General features: G+C 50.8%; 1 protein-coding gene and 1 long non-coding RNA gene across 3 annotated transcripts; one reads left to right on the top strand and one right to left on the bottom strand.

The window, feature by feature from the left end:
- Positions 1-7921: 7921 nt before the first annotated feature.
- Positions 7922-21181, top strand: ETV3 (ETS variant transcription factor 3). Of its 2 annotated transcripts, none has more exons than XM_040635840.1 (5): positions 7922-8007; positions 9835-9893; positions 10499-10736; positions 11980-12095; positions 16910-21181. In XM_040635840.1, the coding sequence occupies exons 2-5, from the start codon at positions 9848-9850 to the stop codon at positions 18037-18039; spliced, it is 1530 nt and encodes a 509-aa protein (XP_040491774.1). In that variant the 5' UTR covers positions 7922-8007; positions 9835-9847; the 3' UTR covers positions 18040-21181. The 2 variants fall into 2 exon arrangements, with proteins under 2 accessions (XP_040491774.1, XP_040491775.1); XM_040635841.1 differs by having other exon boundaries at positions 7924-8007; positions 9838-9893.
- Positions 16165-17969, bottom strand: LOC103668330. Its single transcript, XR_569980.1, has 3 exons — positions 17885-17969; positions 16575-16700; positions 16165-16440 (listed from the first exon to the last, which is right to left on the bottom strand). It is a non-coding gene; the product is annotated as an uncharacterized LOC103668330 (long non-coding RNA).
- Positions 21182-24004: the final 2823 nt, after the last annotated feature.

Here is a 24004-nt window from a genome sequence, read left to right as displayed (position 1 = left end):
GCAGCTTTGCGAATTCCTCTCTGGGAATCTCTCTTTTCTTTTTTTATTTTATTTTATTTTTTTTTTTATTTGACAGAGACAGCCAGCGAGAGAGGGAACACAAGCAGGGGGAGTGGGAGAGGAAGAAGCAGGCTCCCAGCAGCGGAGCCTAATGCGGGGCTCGATCCCAGAACGCCGGGATCGCGCCCTGAGCCAAAGGCAGAGGCTTAACAACTGCGCCACCGGGGCGCCCCTGGTAATCTGTCTTTTCAAGTGAAACAGAATTCAAGTTTGCCAGAATCTTTCCAGTAAATTTACGGAGCAGGATTTGGTAACATGCGCTTTTCCCAGTTGCAAGGGAAGCTGGGAAAGCATTTTCACTTTTATAATGGGAAGAGAGCGCTGCCAGCCAGAAGGCAAACGTCGGGAATGACCGGCGGGGAGGCTGCCGACCTCCGGCACGGCGTCTGCGTCGCGTCGGGCTGTCGGCTTCTGTGTCTACCACTCCCATTAGGCTCTCCACTCTCTGAACCAGAGGCCAGTGTGTTGACCAACTGTGTACCCTCAGTGACGCGCACGCTTCATACAGGTGCTCAGCCCATATCTATGGAAGGAATGAGCGCATAGAACTTAATGACCTAGAGGAACCTGTTGTTACACTGGATTACGACATTAAACTCCGTCCGTATGTTTGCCTTGCACAGTCTGTGGTTCACACCTTTGAATAATTGTAGGGAGGATCGCTAATGGAACTGCTTCTACAGTCGGAGGAAGGCAAGCTCGTGAGCTTCGTCCCTCCAAAGTCTGGCATCATGCGTAGTACATAGTATCGGCTGCTTGAATTGTTTATGGAATGAATATGGATAAATGAGTCGTGAAAATACAAAAAACATGGAGCACCTGGCTGGGTCTATTGGCAAAGTATGCAACACTTGATCTTGGGGTCGTGAGTTCAGGACCCACATTGGGCTTTAGAGATTACTTTTTTAAAATGCTTTGAAAAAACATTGTTATTTAAACTTCAGGAGTTATCATGTTTTCTAGAAAAATGTCTTCCAGAACTGGGCATGCATTCTTCTCTGTTGGTACTTGCAAAGATCCTGTATCACCAGGTATTTCTGTCACCTGTTTTTATTCTATTCTATTCTGCTAACAAAGAATGGTTCTCATGAGCTTGGCCAGTAGGCCCACAATGCTCAGAGCCACTTCTTCTGAGCGGTGGGGCTGCGCTAGTCCCTACGAGCTGTTTTCAGCGGCGTCTCACGCTGGTTCCGCAGAGTCGCGGGCAGCACGGCGCAAATCCACACACAGCATGCAGGACACTGGAATGTCACTTTTGCTCCACAAAACCCCACGTGTCTGACCTTTCATGTTCTGCAGAATAGGGAAGAACCGAGCGCCTAACTAACGAATGGCATTAGCTGTGGGAGTCAGCGGCCGATTTGGTGGCGGTTCCCCAAATTCTGGCCTCCCCAACGTTGGAGAGCCTCTCGTGACTCCGTCTCATTGCTACTTCCCTCTCTGCCTCAAGGTGAAGGGCTCAGGCAGGCGGGAAGTACTTGCAGTAAATGAGGACCCAGGACACAGAGTTGCCACAAGTAACTGGGCTCCCAGAGGCCGTGCATTTTGGCACACGAGACACCTGGGCCACCTGGAGGGGAGCCTCCTCCCACCCCAGGGCCGACCCGGGGGACCCACACCTCCTTCACACAGTGCAAGTAATGAGGTTCAATTAAAACGTTCGGGTTCAATTAGCGCTTCAGGCCTTCAGAGGCAGTCGCAGGGCAAAATATTTTCCACGAGGAACTTGAGAGAAAGCAGCACCGTCTGGACCAGCCCGGCACGTAGGGACAGGAGAGGGCTTGGCCGCGCCGCGTCGAAGGCGGACAAGACGGCGCTTGCACGCGTGTTTGTGTGCCTGCCGTGCCTGTCCTCTGAGCCCTGGGTGCTTTCCCAACAGCCAGAAGGAGGAGGCGCCTGCTAGGGTGTTTTCCTTCCAAGGGCTGAGTTTTTCCTCTTTCCTGAAAGTATTGGCAGCCTGGATTTTTGCTGCAAAATCAAGACTTGTTATTATAATGATGGTGATTTTTTTTTCATTGTGCCAGCAAACCTGGTCTGAAGGCATTAATGCAAGCCCATGAGCACAGCCCATGACAATAATCTATTGTTCGGAGAAAAATGTCCTGGCAGTACACGTATCTAGAAGTTCCGCCTTCTGAATTGATGCCAAAATATGATCGATTCCCAGTTCCTTATGATGTCCAAGTCCTGTAGACGAGCTCCCGCTCCCCTCTCCCCGCAGCCGGCGTAATGAGCAGCGCGACTTTGATGTTCCTACCCTCCCCGTGGCTCCAGCTCTGTGCCAGTCTCCTCACTGAGCCCTCTGCTGTCCGGAATCCCATTACCCGCAGCTCTACTCACTGACATCCCACAGATAAAAGGTCCCATATTGAGGACACACTACAAGCTCCTGCAATGACATCTGAGCCCGTCAGAAAATGTCTGACTGTGTGTAGAATAGTTTCACATTTGGTGTTTTAATGTATTCTGCAGAAGTTCTTTTAATGTTTGCTCCAAGTAGAGTCTCTCTACCAGTAAATCATACAATAATATATTCTGATAAATCAAGGTGATATAGACAGACTGGAATGAATAACAGATCAAAACCTACCAAACAGGGGCGCCTGGGTGGCACAGCGGTTAAGCGTCTGCCTTCGGCTCAGGGCGTGATCCCGGCATTATGGGATCGAGCCCCACATCAGGCTCCTCTGCTATGAGCCTGCTTCTTCCTCTCCCACTCCCCCTGCTTGTGTTCCCTCTCTCGCTGGCTGTCTCTATCTCTGTCGAATAAATAAATAAAATCTTTAAAAAAAAAAAACCCTACCAAACAAAGTTGACACGAGTGGATATAATTAATGTGATTTTGAAGCTACTTAACAGAAGACCTGGATGGTTCTCATAACAAAACCACAGGGATTTTGACTATCTATTCAGTAGCATACTCTGGCCTCTGAAGCAGTCAATCCTTCCAAGGCCGTCATGAGAGAGAGAGAGGGAATGAAAGAGGGGGGAGGGAGGGAGGAATGAGAAAGAGAGAAGGAAAAAGAAAGACGGAGGGGGGAGTGAGAGTGTCCAAACAAAGAAGGAATTAACTTTGCTATTCACACTGGCTCTGTGGATGACCAGTGTTTAGTTACTGAAGCCACATTTGAGGAGGAAAGGAAGTAAGGATGATTCTTCCAGTAATTCCTGACAGAAGGCATGGTACTTGTCTTCAAATAGCTGACAGGTCGTCACATGGAAAAAACATTCCATTTAATCTGCAGAGCCCCAGTGTCCAGAACTGGGAGTCATGGGTAGTCGTGTCAGGAGGACACATTTCAGCTCCGTATAAGGAAGAGCTTTCCACAGTTAGGGTGATCTAAACATTGAACTTGGATAAAATTGGGAGAAGCAAAGAAAATGCTGGGGTGCGGTAACTTCTATTCTTTGCCTGGGTGGTAGGCACTTAAGTACCTTTGTTTTCTTACTGTTTTTCAACTGACATATAGATTTCCACATACTCTTCTGTGGGTATGACGTATGTTACAATGAGAAACCTAGGTTGACTAGGTATTAGGTGTCAGTGAGTTCCTCGTCATGGTGAGGGTCCAGGGAGAGGCTGGCAGCACTTAGCAAGAGGATGGGAGGATGACCTCTGACCTTCAGTCCATCTCTAAGATTCTACATATCCAAAAACCCATGGACAATTATTAAAGAGAAGCTTTTCTAAAATATTTTCAAGTTGATTGCCTTTTAATTAACTTGAGTTGAGGCCCCATTCTGTTGTCCGCTGCAATTATTACGGGCGTTTGCTAGACTATGATCCCAAGTGTATATTACAGTGATTATCAAGTTTATTGGCCATCGTATAACGAGAATCAGATACGCAGTCCCTGCCCTCTTCAGATGACAAGTGATGTGGACAGTCATAAAGAGTGTACAGCCAGAGCCGGACATGAACACTGAACAAATACAAAAGACAGGAAAAAGGTCCATGTAGCAGACAGGTTATGGCCTTGGGTCTTACCAGAGTCGGAATAAATACACAAGGGCCTTGAGAAACATGCCCTAGGTGGGTCAAGATCAGGAGCTAGCCCTCTGCTCCAATTAACCTCAGCAGACTTCCTGGGAGAAACAAGCTTTCAGAAATATATAGATTCTGGCAATCATTCATTTGGTTAGGGGAACATTTTTCTCCTAGTCTGCCAGGAAAAAGAGAAAAAAAAAAGCCTAAATAACTTAAGTGGCCATTTCCTCGTGGTTATCCTGTTCTCCTGTTCTGTTCCTTTGTGATCTCTCACTACCCTCTCCCCTGAGATGGGGGAACCAAGACCTGAAAACGGGAAATGAGAGGAAGGGGTATTTGTGGACCGTGATAGATGTGGAATCAGGGAGAGTCCTTGAGTCCCCAAGTCACTGCTAAACAAACAGACAGGCTCTGCCCCTCCTGGCTGAGCTGTGACTCGGGGCCAAGTTACTTCTGCTTTGGACTCACTTAACCTTTAATCTGGGGATCCCCACTCATGTTACTGACATTAAGTCCTCCAACTTCACAACAACCTGAGGTTGATGGGAAAAATAAACCAAAACACAAAAATCTTATGATCTACTAGAGTCCAATGTGGTAAGATACAAATAATCCATAGTCAAAGTTTATTTTCTCATAATTTATCTTCACATTACTGAAGGGGAAACTGAGTCACAAAGAGAGGAAAGTGAGTTGATTTTACCCTTCGGTCTTTGACTTCAATATAAATAATGTTCTAATGTTATCTCATTTTTCTTTCTGAAAGGTCTGAAATTCTTTTCCGTTAGTGTCCTACCCAAGTTGGAAACGTTCAATTCACTCAAGGTTTGTGAAATTAGGTGATAAAGGCTGTAAAGTTTGAGTTCTTGATACCAAGAATAGTGTGGGTTCGGGGGTAGTAGTGAGAGTAATCACGATCCTTGACCTTCGTAAAGAGTTTCACAGTTCACAAGTGCTCCACAGCTGCTAAGACACTCCGTCCTCATCAAGGACATCAACAGTGTCACCCTTTTACAGATGAGGAGGCTAGGACTCATTTAGCAGCTTGTCAAAGGACACGGTTAGCAAAGGGCAGAACTGGGACTGAAACTCAGGTCTTCTGAATCCAAGTTCAGTGAGAACACCCTTTGGGGGGAAGGGGCCACCTGAATTTTACTGGGAGACCGAGAGGAGATGAAGGGAGACGGGAAGGAGCTAGTCTTGGCAGCACACCAGCTCGTGTGTTGGCAAAGAAGGAAATTATCATCACCAAGCATTTCGAACGATGACATAGAGGTGCTCTGGGCACTGCGGGATCTGCTGCAGCTCTAACCTCTGAGGGCCTGCAATCTAAGACAAACACAGCAAGAAGAGCAAATACGTGCACGCTCTATCGATGGCATCTACCGCAGTAGATCCGCCCCAGTGATCTCCACGGGTAGAGGGGAAAGCATTTCTGCCATACACATGGCCAGGGAAGTTCGGGATGTGGAGAATACAAGTGCATAAATAAAAATGGGAGCAGTAAAGAAGAGTAAGCAGGGCAAGGAAGACACGCATACACCAATCCAGGAAAGGTTTTCTGGAAGAAAAATAAACTTATTTTTCTTCTCTTTCATAGTTAAGAAGCAATGGAGTCTCTGTGTTGTGGCAAGAGCAGAGTTGAGAGAGTGAGATTTAGAACAGAACTCATCCCCAGCATATGGGACAATTGTAAAGACAGATAGGAAGCGGGGCCGTGGGCAGTAGCAGTGGACAGAGAGGGCCTGGAGCAAGTGGAAATTCGAGAGAGATTATGACCTGTCTTGACTCCTAGACTATGCGTACATGTTTCCACCCACACGCTTTCAGAAAGCTCACGCTCTCTGTTATTTCAGGAGCAAGAAGAACCTCCATGGTTGTGGAAGTCTGTCTGGAGCAGATGAAGGCAGCAGGTGCCACAGTGAGGAAGAGAGAGGACAGGGACCTTGAGTGCGCTGGGCAAGGAGTCCCTAACCATCCCAATCTTTCCAGATTCTGCCACCACAGAGAGGTTTCCAATGCAAAACTTACTTATCTGGACCCAGTAATTGTCAGGGAATTCCCAGTTTGCGTGGTCACACCCAAATCTGCCTGTTGAGTCTCAGGCCAGTGATTAGATAAATGTAAAAACTGTGTTGAGCTCTGCTGGGACATAGACATTACTCAATACATCAGTTCAGACTCCAGCCCGGTAGAGAGACCTGTTTATCTCTGTTAACTGTGTTTACTCACTCAACTCATCCTTTGTGACCCTAATTAGCCAGAGAAGCAGCAGCAGAGAACCACTAGGAGACCAGGGTGAATAAGAATATGCCAAAAGTGCCTGGCTCTGGCTGCTGGCCCTTTGTACAATACAGGGTCCTCGGAGGCGGAATGCTGGCTCTCACCATGACCATTTGAGCCCTGAGCCAAAGGTTAGCAATTTCAGACTTTCAGGGGAAGCTGCTCCTGACCACCCTGGTGTCTGAGTTGACTCAACCGGTAAGATTAAGGACTTCTGTGATAATGATTCTTAGGATTATTTTTGCTAACATACGTTCATCTGTCCTATTTACAATGTGGTCTTCTCTTTTAACCACTCTACATGTATTAACTCATTTAGTACAACCACAGGAGAAGGTACTAAGGGACTGACACAGAGAGATCAAGTAACTTAATGGGGGTCACACAGCTAATAACTGAAGGCACTAAGATCAAACTACAATTTACATCGTTCAGCTAAATCCCAGTATTTTAATAAGAATGTTCAACCAAACAGCTGATATTTACATATAAGACATTGTTCTAGGCACTATGCAGAAGATACAAAGGACATATAGACAGTTTCTATGAAGAGCTCATGGTATAGTTATGGATATTGGTAATCCTCTCTGGCACTAAAATTTTGCTCATTTTATTCACCTGCATTGTATCCTTTTCTAACTAGAGAAGACCCTACATCCCTGATGCTATTATCCTTCCTTTTTTAAACAAAAAAAAGGGGGGGGGGACAACTTGAGGTCCAGAGGGGACAACTTACTAGTTAACCTATCAACAGCTAGAGAACGGCTAGTGGCAGAGCCAAGCACGGATGGATGGTGATGTTCACGTGTTTTCTGCGGCCCTCGGGAGAAAAAGGTGTTAAGAGTTTGCTCTTGTATCCCGACTAGCTCTTCAACCATGCTGGGTTCCGTCCCTGTTCTCCAAGTCTGCTGCTCTCAGTACTCATGCCCCTTTGTTTGCCCCTGCCGACCCCCACTCCTCCCTTTCCCGTCCCTGGTGGGCCTGGAGGTGGGGACGAAGGCCAGGGCGAGCTGCTAGCGGCCCTCACCACGAACGAGTCTTCGGGCAAGGCCGAAAATGCTCTGGACAAGACACTCGCGATCGCGCGCGCATACAACAGAAGGCAGAAAAAAAGAAAGGGAGATGTTTTCTAGCGACTCAGGGAGGAGAGCCAGCGGCTCGCATCTGGACACCGGGACTAGACAGCAGATGGACGGGAACTCGGGGGCGCGGCCGGGCTCCGAGGCACCCGCGGCGTCCCTCTCCCCGGCACGCAGGACCCTCGGCCGGCACAAGGCTCCGACTCCTGCGCGGGTGGGGGACAGGCGGGCCCAGGGGTCGTGGCCCCTCCGCCTACGCCCCGCCGCGCGTCCCTACGCCCGCCCGTCCGTCGGGGCCGCACGGGCCCCCGCGAGCGTGCGTGACGTGCCCCCGCGGCGTGACGCAGCGCGACGCCCGGCTGGAGGAGCGCGGGGGCGGGGCGGCGGAAGTCGGCGTCTGCAGCGAGGAGAAGGACGGGGGCGCGGCCCTCGGTAGGGGGAGAACCCGGCTGGACGGCCCCGCCTCTGGCCCCGCCCCCTACCGTGGGCGGAAGTGACGACAGCGGCTGAGGAGGTCACTTCCTGCTAGGGTGGATGAGGAGGAGCCCGAGACGCCGCGGAGGAGACCGGAGCGAAGACGGGCCGCGCCGGGGAGAGGTGAGTCCCGACCCCGTCGCCGGGCCCTCCCGGGCCGACCCCGGGCCTCGAGGGCGGCGTCCCCAGGGGCGGGCCGCCTACCGGCCCAGCCGGGCCGCCGGCAGCGCGGGGGCGACCGGGCCCCCGGTGTGTGAGGGACGGCCGGGACCCGGGGCGCGTTCGTGCGGTGGCTCCGCGGGGCCCCGGGGCGAGGCCGGCCTGGCCGGAGGCAGGAGGGAAGGAGACTCCGGGGGCCGGGAAGCCGGGCCGCACGCCGCCTCGGGACAACCGCAGCGCCGGCTTCGGCTCGCCTCGCCCTCCCGGGAGCGGCCGCGAGCTGGGGAAGGGTGAGGGCCCGGGGGGGTTGCAGACTCGAGACGAGCTGCCTCGCGGTGAATTTGTGGGCGGCGTAGACAGGCGCCTGCGGACTCCTGCGAGGGGGCGATCAGGGAGCCGGGGTGTCGGGAGGAAGCTTCCTGGTCAAGTCCTTGCCGCGGCGGGGTCCGGACCCCCGAGTCGTGCGCTTGGAGGGCACTCCTGCGGCAGAATGGAGGCCCTGCATTCCTACGGAGCCTTCCGGGACCGGGAGTCCGGGCGGCTTCCTGGAGCGGAGGGGAGCGGTGTTTTCCTCCCTGGTTGTCGCGGAGATGGGAGCAGCCGGGAGAGGAAGCTTGCCTCGGCTCCGAGGCCTTGTGATTGTGTGTCTTGTGTATGTGACTGCGTGTTTGTGTTTGCGTCTGTTTTCTCCTTCCTTTGGGGTGTTTATGTCGTCCTCATAGTTTTATAGACAAACTCGCTGATTATCTTAATGTATGTGGTGAGAAAAAAGCTCGAAGGATCTAGAGGAATCCGAGGTTAGATGAAATTTCCAAGATTAGGAATTCGCCCCCACCCCACCCCGAGGCCACTGAGGCACCTACATTCCATCCAGGAGCGCTCTTGCTAATGTGGGTGCTGTGGCCCTGTCATCCACCCTGGGGAACGGAGAGCGAAGATCTGCCCTCTCCTGCCCGCCTCTCCCTCAGGCAGCTTCACCCCTCCCTCCGTTTTGCTAAAGGATTGACTGATACAAAGCTGCTTGCTGCTAGGAACAGGAAATTTATTGAGGAACTGTAAATCTGGATGGAATGAATTCAGATCACAGCAAGACTCCCTGCGCTTTTTGAACAGAGGGTTCTCAGAAATGCTTGCCTTTTTTCCTTCCTGTTAAAGGGAAAAAATGTAAAAATATTTCTCAAAGTAATGTGAGTAACTGTACATGCGGTGTGTTTACTTCCTGTATCCCACGGTGTTTTTCAAGGAGGAGGGGGTTAGTTTCTGACTGGGAGGAGTTTTCCTTCTCCCGTCTCCCGTAATTCAGCAAAATAAATCAAAATCAGATGTTTTCTGGAGTTGTAGTCAGATGGACTTGGATTTTTTTTACTCTTTAAAACTGGTACATCTGGGTGAACTCAGGCATGTGTGTCTTGGCATCTGGGCTTGTCTAGTAATAGAAGAAAAACTGTTTGGCTTGTTTTGGCTGCCTTTCTGGACCCATTTCACTGCGCTCTTCCTTACATCTGAAGGGCTGGTCAGGAGGAAGAAAGCAAATATTAAAGACAGTGTTTACACTTTGTGGTTTAAAGTCAGGTGAGAGATAATTACGGCCTTTGAAGCTGATGACCTGAGGACCATCATTTGATGACTTGGGGATTAGCAGTTTGGAGGTGACATATTTGAAAGAAAGAGGGTTACATAAGGAGGGAAAGACGGGGAAAGGAAGTTTGGGGAAAGGCTGTGCCAGAAAACCTTGGGAGGAGAATAAATAAATAGCACCTTAAAGTAATTGATGTGGCTTGTGTCTCTCAGCAGGAGGGCGAAAATGAAAGCAGGCTGTAGCATCGTGGAAAAGCCAGAAGGAGGTGGAGGTGAGCAGAAGTTAATCATCTCTGATGTACCTGGAATGTCCCTCAGGGGTTCCTTTTCTCTCCACTTGGGCTCTGTTCACGAATGTCAGACCATGACTAGACAGCCTCTTGACTGGGTGGATACTGCTAGCACAGTTGTAGGCTTGTTTCTTATGGATGTATATTAACATGTCTGGTCACCACACCTTTATCCCAAGCTTTAGAGTCTCCTCCCTGTTAGAGACACAGTTCCACCCTCGGGGACAAGGGGTTTTCAGCTGTATTTCCCTAAAATGTTAGTTTGTCTTTCCTGTTTGTTTCTTTTGGAATGTTCCTGCCCTCACGGAAAGTAGGTGTGAGATTTAGTAATGCAGGAAAGAGCGAGAGGTTGGCACACCTGGGTGCTGCTGTCCAGCTCTAGCAGATAAAACGATTGCCACAGGAAAGGTGACGTCTCTGTGCTTTCCTCTCCCCTGTTGTGGTTAGCCCTGGCTGACCGAAGGGATGTTTATGGCATGTTTGCACAGCACTCTAGAGATTCTGAGCATCGGCATGTGAAGTCGGGAATACCGATATATATGAACCTGACTCCTGACTCCCTTGATCTTGCCCTTTTCACATTAAAGGGTATCAGTTTCCTGACTGGGCCTATAAAACAGAGTCCTCGCCGGGCTCCCGGCAGATCCAGCTGTGGCACTTCATCCTGGAACTGCTGCAGAAGGAAGAGTTCCGCCATGTCATCGCCTGGCAGCAGGGAGAGTACGGGGAGTTTGTCATCAAGGATCCCGATGAGGTGGCCCGCCTCTGGGGCCGCAGGAAGTGCAAACCCCAGATGAACTACGACAAGCTGAGCCGAGCCCTCAGGTGAGGGAAAGGATTCCCGAATGGATGCTGTTAACAGATCGGAGGGAGACTAAGCAGTTGGGTATGAATGTTGGATAAAAAGCGTATCAGGTGGTAAGAGACTGCACTATCTAAGTGAATAATGTGTAGCTTTGAAGTGGGAGTAGAGGAGCTGCTGAGTCTGAGTAGCACAGGCACAGGAGGAGAAAAGGCATATCTTTGGTTCTATGTAGGAGGGAATTCCAACGTGGTTGGCACTGGGTCCTGACAGACAACCGATTCTGCTCTGTAGTGGGCGAGCGTGTATGGTGAAACACGGATTGGAGCTCATTTATAATCCAGATTAGTTTAGACTTCTCTGCGGGAAATGTGTTAGAATGTCTCTTCTGGAGGCTCTCCTGGAAAAAACTGGGAAAAGTGAAGCAAGCAGAGCACACAGGAGGAGGGCTCCCTGAATGGTCCTGACCTCACTGTTGAGGACCCGTATCTGTGAGCTCAGTTGTCAGGCCCAAGGTTGCTCTGAAGTGTCTAAAGACTGACCACTTCAGGTTCTCTTGGGTTCTTTTCTTCCCCTTGTCAGTTTTTCCATCTCCTAGCCTCCTCACCCTCAAGGGGCCAGAAGGCTGTGTGTAACGGGTGCTGCCAAATAGATGCTAGGCTGGGGGCTGCAGGCCCCCCCCAAGGCCCCTGTCTCTCTTCATTCCTCGTGGCCTTGAATGTCAGAGCTGGGCAGCAGCAGTGCTGGGGGCTCTCTCACATCTTTGTGAAAGTGAAGCAGACCAGGCTGCCTGCTGCTTTCCACATCAGGGCGTGTGACTGCTGGATCTGCTGCCGCAGAACAGTTGTACGTGTCTTCGTCTGCACTTTGTGCTCAGGCCTCCAGACTGGCCAGATCAGGTCTCCCAAGAGACTTGTCTGCCCCCACCTGGGCAGAGCAGTGACACACACGGGAATAGGAAGGAAATGGACTATGGAATTGAAACTGTAGAGTGACAGAGGAGAAAGGTGGTTAGGGCTAGGACAGGTGTTCAAGATCTTAAAGTGAGATTGTCTTTGTAAAGCTCCAGCCAAGGACTTAGAACTTCGTTTGTAAATTGTATAAGTTTCCCAGCCCTAACCTGAAGGCCAGGCTGCAAAAGAATGATAGTGATGTTTCCATGTAATACTTAGGGGCAGAGCTGCTGTTGATCTCAGTGGTTACCTGTGTATATCAAAAACTGTCGGTAACTAGAAGGTAAATTGATCCATGCTCCTATTTTTACAGATACTATTACAACAAGAGGATCCTTCATAAAACAAAAGGGAAAAGGTTTACTTACAAATTTAACTTCAACAAGCTGGTGATGCCCAACTACCCATTCATCAACATTCGGTCAAGTGGTAAGAAGCAAACTCTTTCTCGGTGGGGAATGAATTTTGAGTTGATAAAGAAGTTCAAAAACCCAAGTCTAAGACCTGGCACGTTAAAGGGTTTTTAGAAATACTAGGCTCAGTGGATTACCCCCAGGGTCCTGCTCAGGTTTCTCTGTTTGTCCCATATGGGGAGTGACAGGCTCTGCTGCATCAGGAGAGATTTGTTTCGTAGTTTGTTTGGTTCTCTTTTGTGCATGTTGTTTTCGTCTCCCAGATTCTCTTCTGCTGTCCTCTTCAGGAATTATGTTCCATAGGTTCGTGTTCATCCTTCAGGTCAGAACGCACAGTGTTAACACCCTGCCCAGCAGCTCTTTCATAGACAAGAACCGGTTTCTACAAACACTTCCGATTTTCTATGAAACTACCAAGCTCTCGCTTATCAAGTGAATATCATCAAAACCACAGCATCCTTAATCACAGAAGGGGAGGTTCATATGTTTGCAGTGAAAAGCGGTGTCTTTGATCTGCACCAGCACCTCCTCAGAGAGTAAGGTCTGGGGTTACTTGACCTTCTTTGCTCTGAAGTGCAGCAAGGCCTCCCCTCCGGGCTGTCCACGGATAGCTCGCCATCAGAGCTCCTCACAAAGGTTTCAGGTCAGCCTCTGTCCAGCCGCTTTGAAGGGATTTGGTTTTGTTTCGTTTCAGAGGCAAGATCTCTCCTTCCCTAGGAAAATAGATTGTATTTAACTAGTTTCTGAACAGTCCATCGGTGCTCTGTGTCTGTGGCGTTGTGTGTTAAGGCCAAGAAACCTGTTGTGACGCTGCAGTATCCTGATTTCTCAGAGAAAAGTCGGAAGAAACTTGAAAATCAGAGCGGGGGTGTGGCTGAGAGTATAATGCTGAGATCCATTGCAGATAGGTCATTAACTACACACAACAAGTTAGGGCAGTTTGGGCTTGATGCTGCTATCGGTACAGTTCCATCTCATCTCTCCTGTAGCCACTCCCTCCTGTCCCTGGGGCATGCGTTAAAAAAAAAAAATGGTATTGGAATGCATCTCTCTAATTACAACCTGTTTTCTTTCCTGGTGCCTGAGGGAGAGGTGTTAGGAAATCAGACCTATTCTAGCCACTGGAATCCCGCTTCCTCTAGTTTCACTCTTGCCCCCTTCCTGTGTACCTAGAGGAATTGGGTCTCTACGTGGATATACCAGCAACTTTGAAGCATGCATTGGTATTCCATACCACTCTCCCTCACCCCCCCACCCCCGCCAAAAAGGGCTTCATTGGTTTTGTTCTTAGGTCTTTGACCCATTTTTGTCTATTGAAAACCCAGAAGTCCAGCCACTTGGGCAGCCTGGAACAGGGCACACCCGTCAGCCCTAGGGAGTAATGTGCCCTTCCATGGGAAGAAAATCTGGATCCTCACTCTGGGAAGACTCTGGACTACTAGCCTGGCGGTCATGGCCTAGCACAGCCTAGTCTGCCTGAAAGCAGTGGGCCCAGCATTGCTCCTTAACAAAGCTGGGGCCCTAGCAGAATGAAGTCACAGGGAAAGCAGAACAGTGTGCATTTCATTTAGGTATATATTTGGTTGCTTACGTCCTGGGTACAGATAACCCCAAAGAATGGGAATCATTAGCTTATAAAGAACTTTTACCCAGAGGGCAGATGTTGTTTCGGGTTTAACTTATGGTGACGGGGGAAACAACATTGACTGAGCATCTGCTTCACGGAGGTACTTTTGCTTGGTGTTTTTGTGAGTTACCGCGTTCACCTCTCCCAGCCTGCTCTGAAGTGTATATCTCAATATTCACATTTTACAAATGAGAAAATTACGGAGGACAGCAAAGTCCAAGACTGAGACAGGCAGGTTGAGTACAGTTACCCGTTGAACGGTTTCTCAGCAAACCATTCCTAAGAGACTGAGCTACTGAAATCCAGCTTTTATGGAGTAATTCATACATTCCTCCCCCAGACTGGGATTCATTCATTTGCTCAACAGATAACGTGTTAAGTCCTGAAGACAAAACAAAAAGATCAGGGAGGAGTTCTTTCTCCGGAGGAACTGAAAATTTCGCAGGAGAGAGAAGCTAGATGAGGTGGAGCACGATGGGAAATAGCAGTGCAGTGCGTGAAGCCCTCCAGGAAGCAGAGCTGTGTGGCTTTTGGTTCTGAGGCCAGAGAGCTCATGTCTAGATGGTGGTGGCACCTGTCCACACAGTTCCGAGGGTTAGAGTAAAAAGCCAAACAAGCACTCTTGGTCCCTCCCCCCACCATCCTCCTCATCAGTGACAGCTTCAGGTAGAATGCTTGACATTTGGAAGGTGCGGGAAGTACTCTGCGTACGGTATCTTGTCGTTACCGTTAAAAGCGTGCTGTAAAATACGTTATTCTGTATTTTTGAATGTTTATTGTCTATCAAAGATTGGGAAGATACAGAAGATACTAGGAACAGTGCTCACCTTGCAGGACAGGCCAGCTCAGGGACGGGTTCGAGAATTCTCACTCTCTGCCTCCCCACTCCCACCCTGGTGGTTTATATTGCTCTTTATTTTGGAAAACTGTAAACCTATAGAAAAATGGGATAAAATAGAACTGGGAACACCCATGTGTCCTCTTTCTAGATTCACTGATGATCGACATTGTTGCCATATGTGTTTTTCTCTTCTACGTACTTTTTAAGTTTTGAGGTTAAGTTGCAGACGTCGTGACATTTGTCCCCTGTGTGCGTTAGCACTTAACACCCTCGGTACAAGGACATTCTCCTCCATGACCCCAGTAACATTAACACATCTGGGAAGTTTAACGTGACTCTACTGTTCTTGTCTAACACATGGTACATATTCAGATAGCATGTGCCTTTACAGTTTTTGTTTTTAAAGTGTGACTATTACGTAATAAAAAATTACTTGTCTTAACAAAAACCTAACATGTAATTTGCTGTGTGCCGATAATAATAAGGACTTTATAAAAATATTAACCCTTTAAGTTTTTATAATATGAGGATTAGTCCTGTAGCTGTCCCTTTTACAGGTAAGGAAACTGAGGCACAGAAAGGTAAGTAAATTATCCAGAGTCACACAGCTAATAAATGGTAGAGCCAGGGTTTGAACCTAGGCAAGGGTCTCGTTATTTCCATTTTGCCAAAGGGGGTCAAAAACCCGTTGATTACATGCCACAACATAGACGGTGCGAGAACTGAGATTCACACCCGGATTTAAAACAAAACTAAATTGTTCAGGAGACAGGACCTTCTCTCCCCCCTCCCCGCCCCCACCACGTTATACTCCTGTAGTCTTTCAGAACACAGAGAAAGTGGTTTTTTGCTTTTCAATAGATGTGCTCTTAATATAAAACAAGACCCAAATGAATCAAAAAGAGTAGATACAGTTAAGGCTGGCAGAAGGGAGATTTTTGTCCTGGGACCTTCTTGATTCTAGTCAAATTATATACAAGGTCATGCATGAGTTTTTCCTAATTGAAAGATGAGGTCATTGGCTTTAGGGGGACAAAGCAGTTTCTGTGGAACTTCAGTTTGGGAACTACTGCTCTGGCAGTCACTCAGTTGCACGTGCCTCGAAAGCCACAGTGCACACGGCACCCGACCCCAGAGTCCTGGCGGGGGATGTCCCACTACTCCAGGAACAGGAGGAGGCAGCTGATGGGGGCAGTTCCCAGTTCCGCCTCACGCCCTCTTTTGTGTCTTCTCCTAGGTCACCATACTTTCACTTGGGTTTCCTTCTTTTTCTTTCTCCCTTATCTCTGCCTCAGAGTGTAGAAAGCTCTCCTGACGCCATTACCCATGGAAGGCTCTGGTACCTCCCAGGAGCCCCTCCCAGGAAGGGCTCTGAGGCCTCTGATGGCCCACCTTTCTTCTGCCTTGTTTAGGGAAGGACCTCTTGGGGGAGTGGAGAACCTGTGGGCCTCTGAATTTGGTGTATTTAGTGTGAAGTTGGTTTCTGCTTGGATTTGAGTCTCAGTTTTAGCGGCGGACTTGGGGGAGGGACAGGGGAGGTCCTATATTGTCTCCCAGCCTGCTCGGTGCCTGAGGAGCGTTGAAAGCGGGTGGGAACGGTGAGCGTTCTATAGAACACGTTAGAGGAAATCAGATTTGAAGAGATCGAAAAATATTTGAATCTCTGTGGTGATTTTAGATCAGAAATGGTAAAAGATCTACCGTAAGAACTCACTTGAACATATGGCCTTTTCTTTTTTAATCTGCTTTTGTTCTTAAATCTTACGTGGTCTTGCGCATGTCCACGTACGTGAGGTGCAGTCTTTGGGCTTCTAATGCATCACTTGACGTGCGCATCATTTCCAGGGCTGTTTGCCTTTGGTTCGCTTGCTTGTTTGACAGATAAAGCCGAACCTATGAAAATAAAACAAGACTTTACCCAGCTGGAAAGTGCAGCAGGTGGTGTATGCACAGTATTTAGAGTTGGAGACGAGAAGGTTCATGGGCCCATCCATCCGTTCATTCACCTAACCTGTATTGAGCCCCACCTGTTGTTAACCGCGAACGGCCGTTTGTCTAGTCGTGAACGAGAGGAAGTCCCCACCTTCGTGGAATTGATGTTTGAGAGTGCAGACGACCAAGTACATGGTTGCGAAGGCAGGCAGTGACGAGTCCTGTGAAGACAGAGCGGGCGAGGGCTTGGGTGGAGGAAGCTGAGCTGTGCTCCCGGGAAGACGGGGAGCGGAGGGATTCAGCACGGCTGGAGTGTTGGCTTCCTGTCGTAACAAGAAGTAAACATCTTGGGCTCACGTAGCGTAAGTAACCGTGCTGCCGATGAGTGACCAGTCCTCTAAAGCGGCCTTTGTCTTCTCCACCGTCCCAGGTGTGGTTCCCCAGAGTGCGCCACCAGTGCCAACCGCCTCGTCCCGGTTCCATTTCCCGCCTCTGGACGCCCATTCTCCAACTAGTGACGTGCAGCCAGGGCGGTTCTCGGCTGGCTCCCTCACCGCTTCTGGCCAGGAGTCGAGTAATGGCGCTGATAGAAAGGCAGAGCTTCCGGAGCTGGAGGACGGCTCAGCCGCCGACTGGCGCCGGGGCGTGGATCTCCTGTCCTCCCGGAGTGCCGTCGGTGGAGGGCTTGGCCATCAGAAACGCAAGCCTGACATAATGCTTCCTCTGTTCACCAGGCCAGGGATGTACCCTGACCCCCACAGTCCCTTCGCTGTCTCTCCGCTCCCTGGCCGCGGAGGTGTTCTGAACGTCCCCATCTCACCGGCCCTCTCCCTGACTCCCACCATCTTCTCCTACAGCCCATCCCCAGGCCTGAGCCCCTTCACCAGCAGCAGCTGCTTCTCCTTCAACCCCGAGGAAATGAAACACTACCTTCATTCTCAAGCCTGCTCTGTGTTCAACTACCATCTGAGTCCCCGGACCTTTCCCCGTTACCCAGGACTTATGGTCCCGCCACTGCAGTGCCAAATGCATCCTGAGGAGTCCGCCCAGTTCTCCATCAAGCTGCAGCCGCCGCCGGCTGGGCGGAAGAACCGGGAGAGGGTAGAGAGCAGTGAAGAGTCAGCCCCTGTCACCGCCGCCACCGTGACTCCTGTTCCCCCAAGAATTAAGGTGGAGCCAGCCTCTGACAAGGATCCCGAGAGTCTCCGGCAGTTGGTGCGAGAGGAGGAGCGCTCGCACGAGGAGGGCACTGTGCCAAGCAGGACCATAGAGGAGGAAAAAGGCACCGTCTTTGCCCGCCCGGCCGCACCAGTCTGGCCCTCTGTCCCCGCTAGCACCCCAAGTGAAGAACCCCTAGAGGTGACTGAAGACAGTGAGGACAGGCCTGGCAAAGAGCCCAACGCACCTGAGAAGAAAGAAGATGCCCTGATGCCGCCCAAGCTCCGGTTGAAGCGGCGCTGGAATGACGATCCCGAAGCCCGAGAGCTGAGTAAGAACGGCAAGTTCCTCTGGAGCGGGTCCGGACCCCGGGGTTTGGCCACGGCCGCGGCCGACGCCTAGAACTGGAAGTGCATTGGGAGGTGTTTATACTATAATCAAATGCATACATGTATTTATGTAGCGAGATTTCAGGGTCGGGGGGGAGGGAGGGAGGGAATTAGACTGGTTTGATCATTTTAGGGGCATAGACTTGTATTTTTATGTTTGGGGGATGGGATGGGTATCTTCTGTTGTAAATTAGGTGGGACGTGAACACACTTTTTTCCTGGTGAGTAGCACACGGGAAGGGTAATGAACTGAAAGGAGGGGAAGAGCCTCTGCTTCCTGGGGAGGCTCACACTTGCTGACAAACTCCCAGGGGGCCAAGGTGTCCTTGGTCTCGGTATAGTTCAGGTTCCAGACTTCTTTCTTTTCTATTGTATTTATATATGAAAAGCCATTAATGAATTTCTTTTGGTCAGAGAGAGAGAGAGAAGGGAGTAGGGCGTGGTGGGGAGGTTGAGCAGTGAGAGACCATTATACCAAGCGTGTGGCCTGAAATGTTTCTGTGTAGTTCCTTCGGGGGAGGAGTAAGGTAATCTCAGTCTTACTGGGGACAGGGGGATGTTCAGATGTTGCTTTTTTTCTTTCTTCCTTTGTTGTTGTTTGGCATTTTTACCTTTCCTTTTTGAAAAACCGGCTGCAGGAAGCGGGAGCCGCGGCGCCAGAACGGGGCTGGGAGGGCCAAGGCGCGGGACGGCGGCGCGGGAGGTGGGGAGCCGTGCCGGCTCCTTGGGCTCGCCCCTCCTTCACCTGCTAAGAAGCCATGAGGACTCGTAAGCTCTCATTCAGGGAAGAAAGAAGAGGGCATGAGGAAGTAACCCAATGCCTTTAAAAACAAAACAAACACAAAAACGATCTTCATTTTTCCTTTTCCATCGTGGTTTGGGGAGCCAGACCGCAGAGTGACTATGAGTGAGTTCACCGAGCGGCCCGACCCTGGAGCTGTCTGCGTCGTGTCTGGGTCTCTGACTGTTTCCTAAGTGAAGCCTTAACAATGAACATACTTTCATCACGTGATACGGGTCTGTCAGCATAAACCTGTAAAAGGGACGGACAACTCTTCAGACAACCCAGGAATGTCAAAACATGGTTACAGGTCGAGCTGGTGGTTAGTGGTCCCCTCTTGACTTCCTGGGGCCAGGGAGCAAAAAGGCAGGATTGCGGGAGGTCGGGGCGGGTAAAACCCGGGAGCGCGGAAGGTAGCCGGGGTGCAAGTGGGTGTTTGTCGAGGCTGAAGGCAGAGGTGGACAGAGACACAGAAGGTAGCCAGATGCCGGAGCCTGGTAGGAATGAAGGAGTCGGTGTCTGTACGGTTGTGGTGTGGCCATTCCTGCCATACCCATTTCCCCAGATTGTTCTCCTTCTCACGATCAACTGACCATCCCACAGGAGCCTCCAGTTTACAGGGAGGAGTGGTTTCTCCGTGGGAAAGCCCCTTCCGTCAGCACAAAGGAACAGGAAAGTATCACTCTTGCATGAAGCAAAAGGGGCCTGATGGGGGGGCGGGGGGGCAGAGAGAAGCCATTGCCACCCATGTGTTTGCGCGTGTCCCTGCGTGGTGTGGCTTACAGAGGAGACACTGAGGTGGCTCGCGTCTGCCTGGCGTGGAGGAGGCAGGGTGAGAGGAGAGGGCTCTGTAGCCGATGGAGGTGAGAAGTGGGCACAGGGGCGCCATCTAGGAATCGGAGAAATCCCTGACTGCACCTTAGCCTAAGTGAGCGCTACACTGGGGAGCATTCGAGGGGTGTCTTTTGATGGGGGTTGGGGGGATCTTTTTGAAAGGAGTGCACGCATGAGGGGCGGAAAAGGGTCGGAGCAGGTTGGTGGGTTAATAGGTAGTCGACTTGGGATGACTTGAGTGCATCATGCTGTTGTCTGGCAAGCATCCTCCTTGTTCGGTTCAGATTCCAAATAGTGACTTGTCTTTCCCTAGGGAAGGGATCGGGAGAACGGTCTCTATCAACTCAGGCTTTGGTTGGGCTGCAAAGGGCTCCCTGTTAGGCTCCTCTGGTTGGTTATGTTTTTGTCATTTCTCTCTCTGCACCTCTTACCTCGGATCAGAAAGCAAGCCCGGGCAGGTGCAAGACGACTCTCTGCTTGGCGTTGCCCAGTCTAACCAGGGAGGCTGGCTGGCCCCCCTCTGTCCACGAGAGCAGAGGGCCGGCACGTGTCGGTATGAACTCAGGAATAGAAACTCGAGGCCTTTAAAATAAGAGGGAGAAAAATCTGTGATGCATACCTGTAACCCCCTGGAACCCAAGTGCCAGAATTAATTCCTAGATGCTGCTTCTGTTTGAACAAAAAGTCACTGCTTTTACACTTGAAAAAACACACTCGAAAAATGTTCAACTCCATGAAAAATGTTTTTTGGCTTTAAGAAATTGTTTGGTGTTTTACTGTTTCCTTTGACTGCCATTCCACCAGTAAATCATTGCTTGATTTGCACTGCACGCTGGGGCTGGGGCAGGGGGTGGGAGGTCCTTCCACAGAGCCGAACTTGGGCTTGCTCAGGAAGGGGACCGGGAATGTGGAAGTCATTGATGTTTCCTGGGGGTAAAGGGGGGTGGGGGTACTTTCTCACCCCCAGGACCCGCTCCTGGCAGCACCTGTCGCCAGCCCGGCACAAAGCCACGCCTTTCTCTCGTGCACATTTCATCACTGTCCGGCAGCAGGTGGGAAAAGGGGGACAAAACCAGGCCTGTTTTCTCCCCCATTTTTTAGAGATTTCGCTGTGCCAAACGTTTAAAACTTTGCAGATACAAATCTTGAAATTTCATTAAGAACTTGTTCGTGCAAACAGTTCGCTTTTTTGACTATAGAAGAAACAGGTCTCTTTAAGAGCACGCAGCACTGCTGAGCTCTTTTTTTTTTTTTAAGGATGGCTAGGAGTGTCATATAAGTGACTCCCCAGGTCCCTTCACCCCAGTCTTCAGGCTGCACTGCATTAAACCAGCTCGCTAGCTACCGCAGTAGTCCTCCGTGGGCCAAGAAACTTTCAGAAGCATTAAAACGTAGTTGAAGTACATCACTTCTCACCAAGCGGGTAGTCAGTTGGCTGTTTTTCCCTTGTTTTTTATTTATTCCATAATTATGTTTGTACTTTTGTTTTGTAAAGGGTAATGGAACATTTTAATTTTGCTTAAAAATTTTTTTGAATCAATCTTTCAAGAACTGTTCTATTTTTCACTTTGGGGGGTGGGGGGAGTTATCAGTTAAATTGATTTGAAATATCTGGGTGTTGTTTAAGTTACAAAATTGCGAGGCAGGGATTTGTGAGTGAGACATTCACACGTGAAAGATGACTTCACTAGTTCTCCGCTTCAGCAGAATAAAGTGTGTATATGTACATAGATGTAGGTAGCCGACTCCATTGTGCAGTGCCTTTTAGATGTTCCACTTTCTATAAAGTCTTCAGATTTTTGCATATATATTATATATATATATGATGTAATGTTATAGAAATATATGTATAATATACATATTTTTTCCAGGGGTATCTGATAGCTCTGTATTTTGTTATGGAAGTTGAAAGAAAAAAGTATTTTACCTCAGAAATTAAATAAAAAAATACTTTAAGTAACGTCTGCGGGGTGTTGGTGGTGTCGACGCGCGGCGCCAGGGCGGTCGTGGCCGAGAACTTGCCGAGCCCGTGCCCACAGACCGCCGCCCTTCGTCCCGTCGCACGGTGAGCACGTAGGTCTGACAGCTTCGGGGACTGTCCGTATCCTGGCGTCAGTGGCCGCTGCTAGAGAAGGGACAGCTGGAGCCGGGGGAGGCGGGGGAATGTCTAGATTGTCAAGATTGTCCTGAGAATGAAGAGTACGCGGCCCAGGGGCGGCCGCCTGGCTCAGCCGGTAGGACACACGGCTCTTGCTCTCAGGGTGGTGAGTGTCAGCCCCGCGTTGGACATAGAGCTCACTTGAGAATTCGAATTAAAATTAAAAAAAAAAAAAAAAAAAAAAAAAAAAAAGCACCTGACCAAACCAGACCCAGTAGGCCGCACTTTGGAAGGTTCTGTTCACAGGAAACGCCCAGGGTAGAGAAATGCATAGGGCCTGAGCCTAGGCCGGCGGTTGCCGAGGAGAGCAGGGCTCCAATGGGCCACGTGTTTTTGGAGGGATGGCAGCCTTCTGCAGTGCGTGCTGATAGTTGCACAACTTGAATATAGTAAAAACCACTGAGTCATGGTTACTCTGGAAGGGTGAATGCCGCGGTACGTGAATTATCTCAGTAGAGGTGGTTTTGTGAAGCATGGGCAAGCCGGGGCTAGGGAAGCCAGGGGAGAACGGGAATCCAAAGGGGCAGGTGGGGGTCTCGCTGGGATGTTGACTGTCCCACAACACAGCCTACGAGAGATGGTGCTAGGCTAAGTCATCTCATTTCACCCCTAAGTTCCCCACGTTTGTAGAATCATAGCCAGGCATTTTGACTCCTCTTGAAAGGCCCTGTGAGTTCGGGAAAGCTGAGATCGATAGGGGCGAGGCTGAAGAGGCAAGCAAGGGCAGATCACAAAAGGTCTTAGGAGATGCCTGGGGAGGCCACATTTTACTCCACTAGCAGTGGCTATCCCCAGTATTTTACAAGAGTTTACCATTTTACTAGCCAGTGAGGAACATGGCGGTCACGGCCCTGGGGAACCACCCAGCCTGTCAAGGTCGCTGCTCGGGAACAAGTGAAGTGACAGAGACTGGTTGAATCCCTAAACCATCCAAGTCAAGCTGGGACTGAGCTCGGAGGCAGACCCTCGTGCTGGGAGTGCCTCCTGTGGCTGGAAGCAAAAGGAGACAGCTGGGTCAGAACCCCAGAGGGGTGTAGTTCGGAGGTGAGGCCCGCGCGTCAGGCTGTGCCACCCTGTGCGGACCGTTCCGCGCACAGAATTGTGTGGAGGTGGGGTGGCAGGAGGGGAGAAGGTAGGGCCATGGTGGCTCCGGGTTACCCCCCTGTTGCACGCTCCTGCCCCACACACAGCCTGCGCTGCGGACAAGCAGTGACCGTGTCGGGCTGCCTGGTGTTTGCGGTTTCCACCTGGTGCCGCCTGGGGCAGGTGCTGTGTGTCCCCGTGTTACTGAGGGGACACTGAGTCCCAGCTGGTAACTGGTATGACCGGGGTGCGAGCCCCATGTCCGTGCTCTCCACAGCTCTGCCATAGAGCCTCTCGGGCCTGCCGACCCGCTGGTCTATCCCACTGCCCACAACACCCTCCCTTCCTCCCCTCTTCCTGGCCAGTTACACCTTCTTCCTTCCCTGGCTGCTCTGAGGGGTCCTGCTGCTCCGTGAGGACCTCTGCCCCACCACCCTGCACGCTGCCACCAGCGCTTGGGGCGGGCTGCTCACGGCGTGGTCTGGAAGCCGAGGGCCAGCGCGCCGGTGCCCTGCGCGGTGCCAAAGCCTCAGGATGCCGGCCCGACGCCTGTGGGATAAATGGGTGACGGGAAATGCACAGGGGGGCCTGATTGCTGGGGTGGGGGCTGCAGGCTCGGAATGGGCCAGGCAAGGGGACTAGGGGACCGTAGCACTGCAGCACACACTATCTTTGTTGCAAGCTTCCAGGCCGCAGAGAGCGGCACCTGCGCCGGCGGTTACCCTCCCACCCTGCACCTTGGCGCTGTCTCCCTCCCTGAAGACCTGCCCCCTGCCCCGTGTGCTCCCAGCTACGAGCTCACAGAATGCGGCCAAGGGGAAGATGAACCGACGCCCCTCCCACTCACGGTGCTCCCCGATAGCCCCGCACGTGCCGGCTTCACTCCCCTGCCCCAGACCTGCAAAAAAAAAAAAAAAAAAGGTTTTTAAGGGTGCGCGAGGGCGCCTGCGTGGCTCAGTCGGTGAAGCGTCTGCCTCGGGCTCAGGTCACGGCCTCTGGGGTCCTGGGAGCAAGTCCCGCGTTCGGGCTCCCTGCCCAGCGGGGAGCCTGCTTCTCCCTCTGCTCACCCTCCTCCCCCACCCCCCCTTGTACGCTCTCTCTCTCTCCCTCCCTCTCTCTCTC

Source organism: Ursus maritimus, unplaced genomic scaffold, assembly GCF_017311325.1.
Source record: "Ursus maritimus isolate PB19 unplaced genomic scaffold, ASM1731132v1 scaffold_2, whole genome shotgun sequence".
NCBI classification, from domain to species: Eukaryota; Metazoa; Chordata; class Mammalia; order Carnivora; family Ursidae; genus Ursus; species Ursus maritimus.
This window is presented reverse-complemented; position numbering and strand designations above follow the sequence as displayed.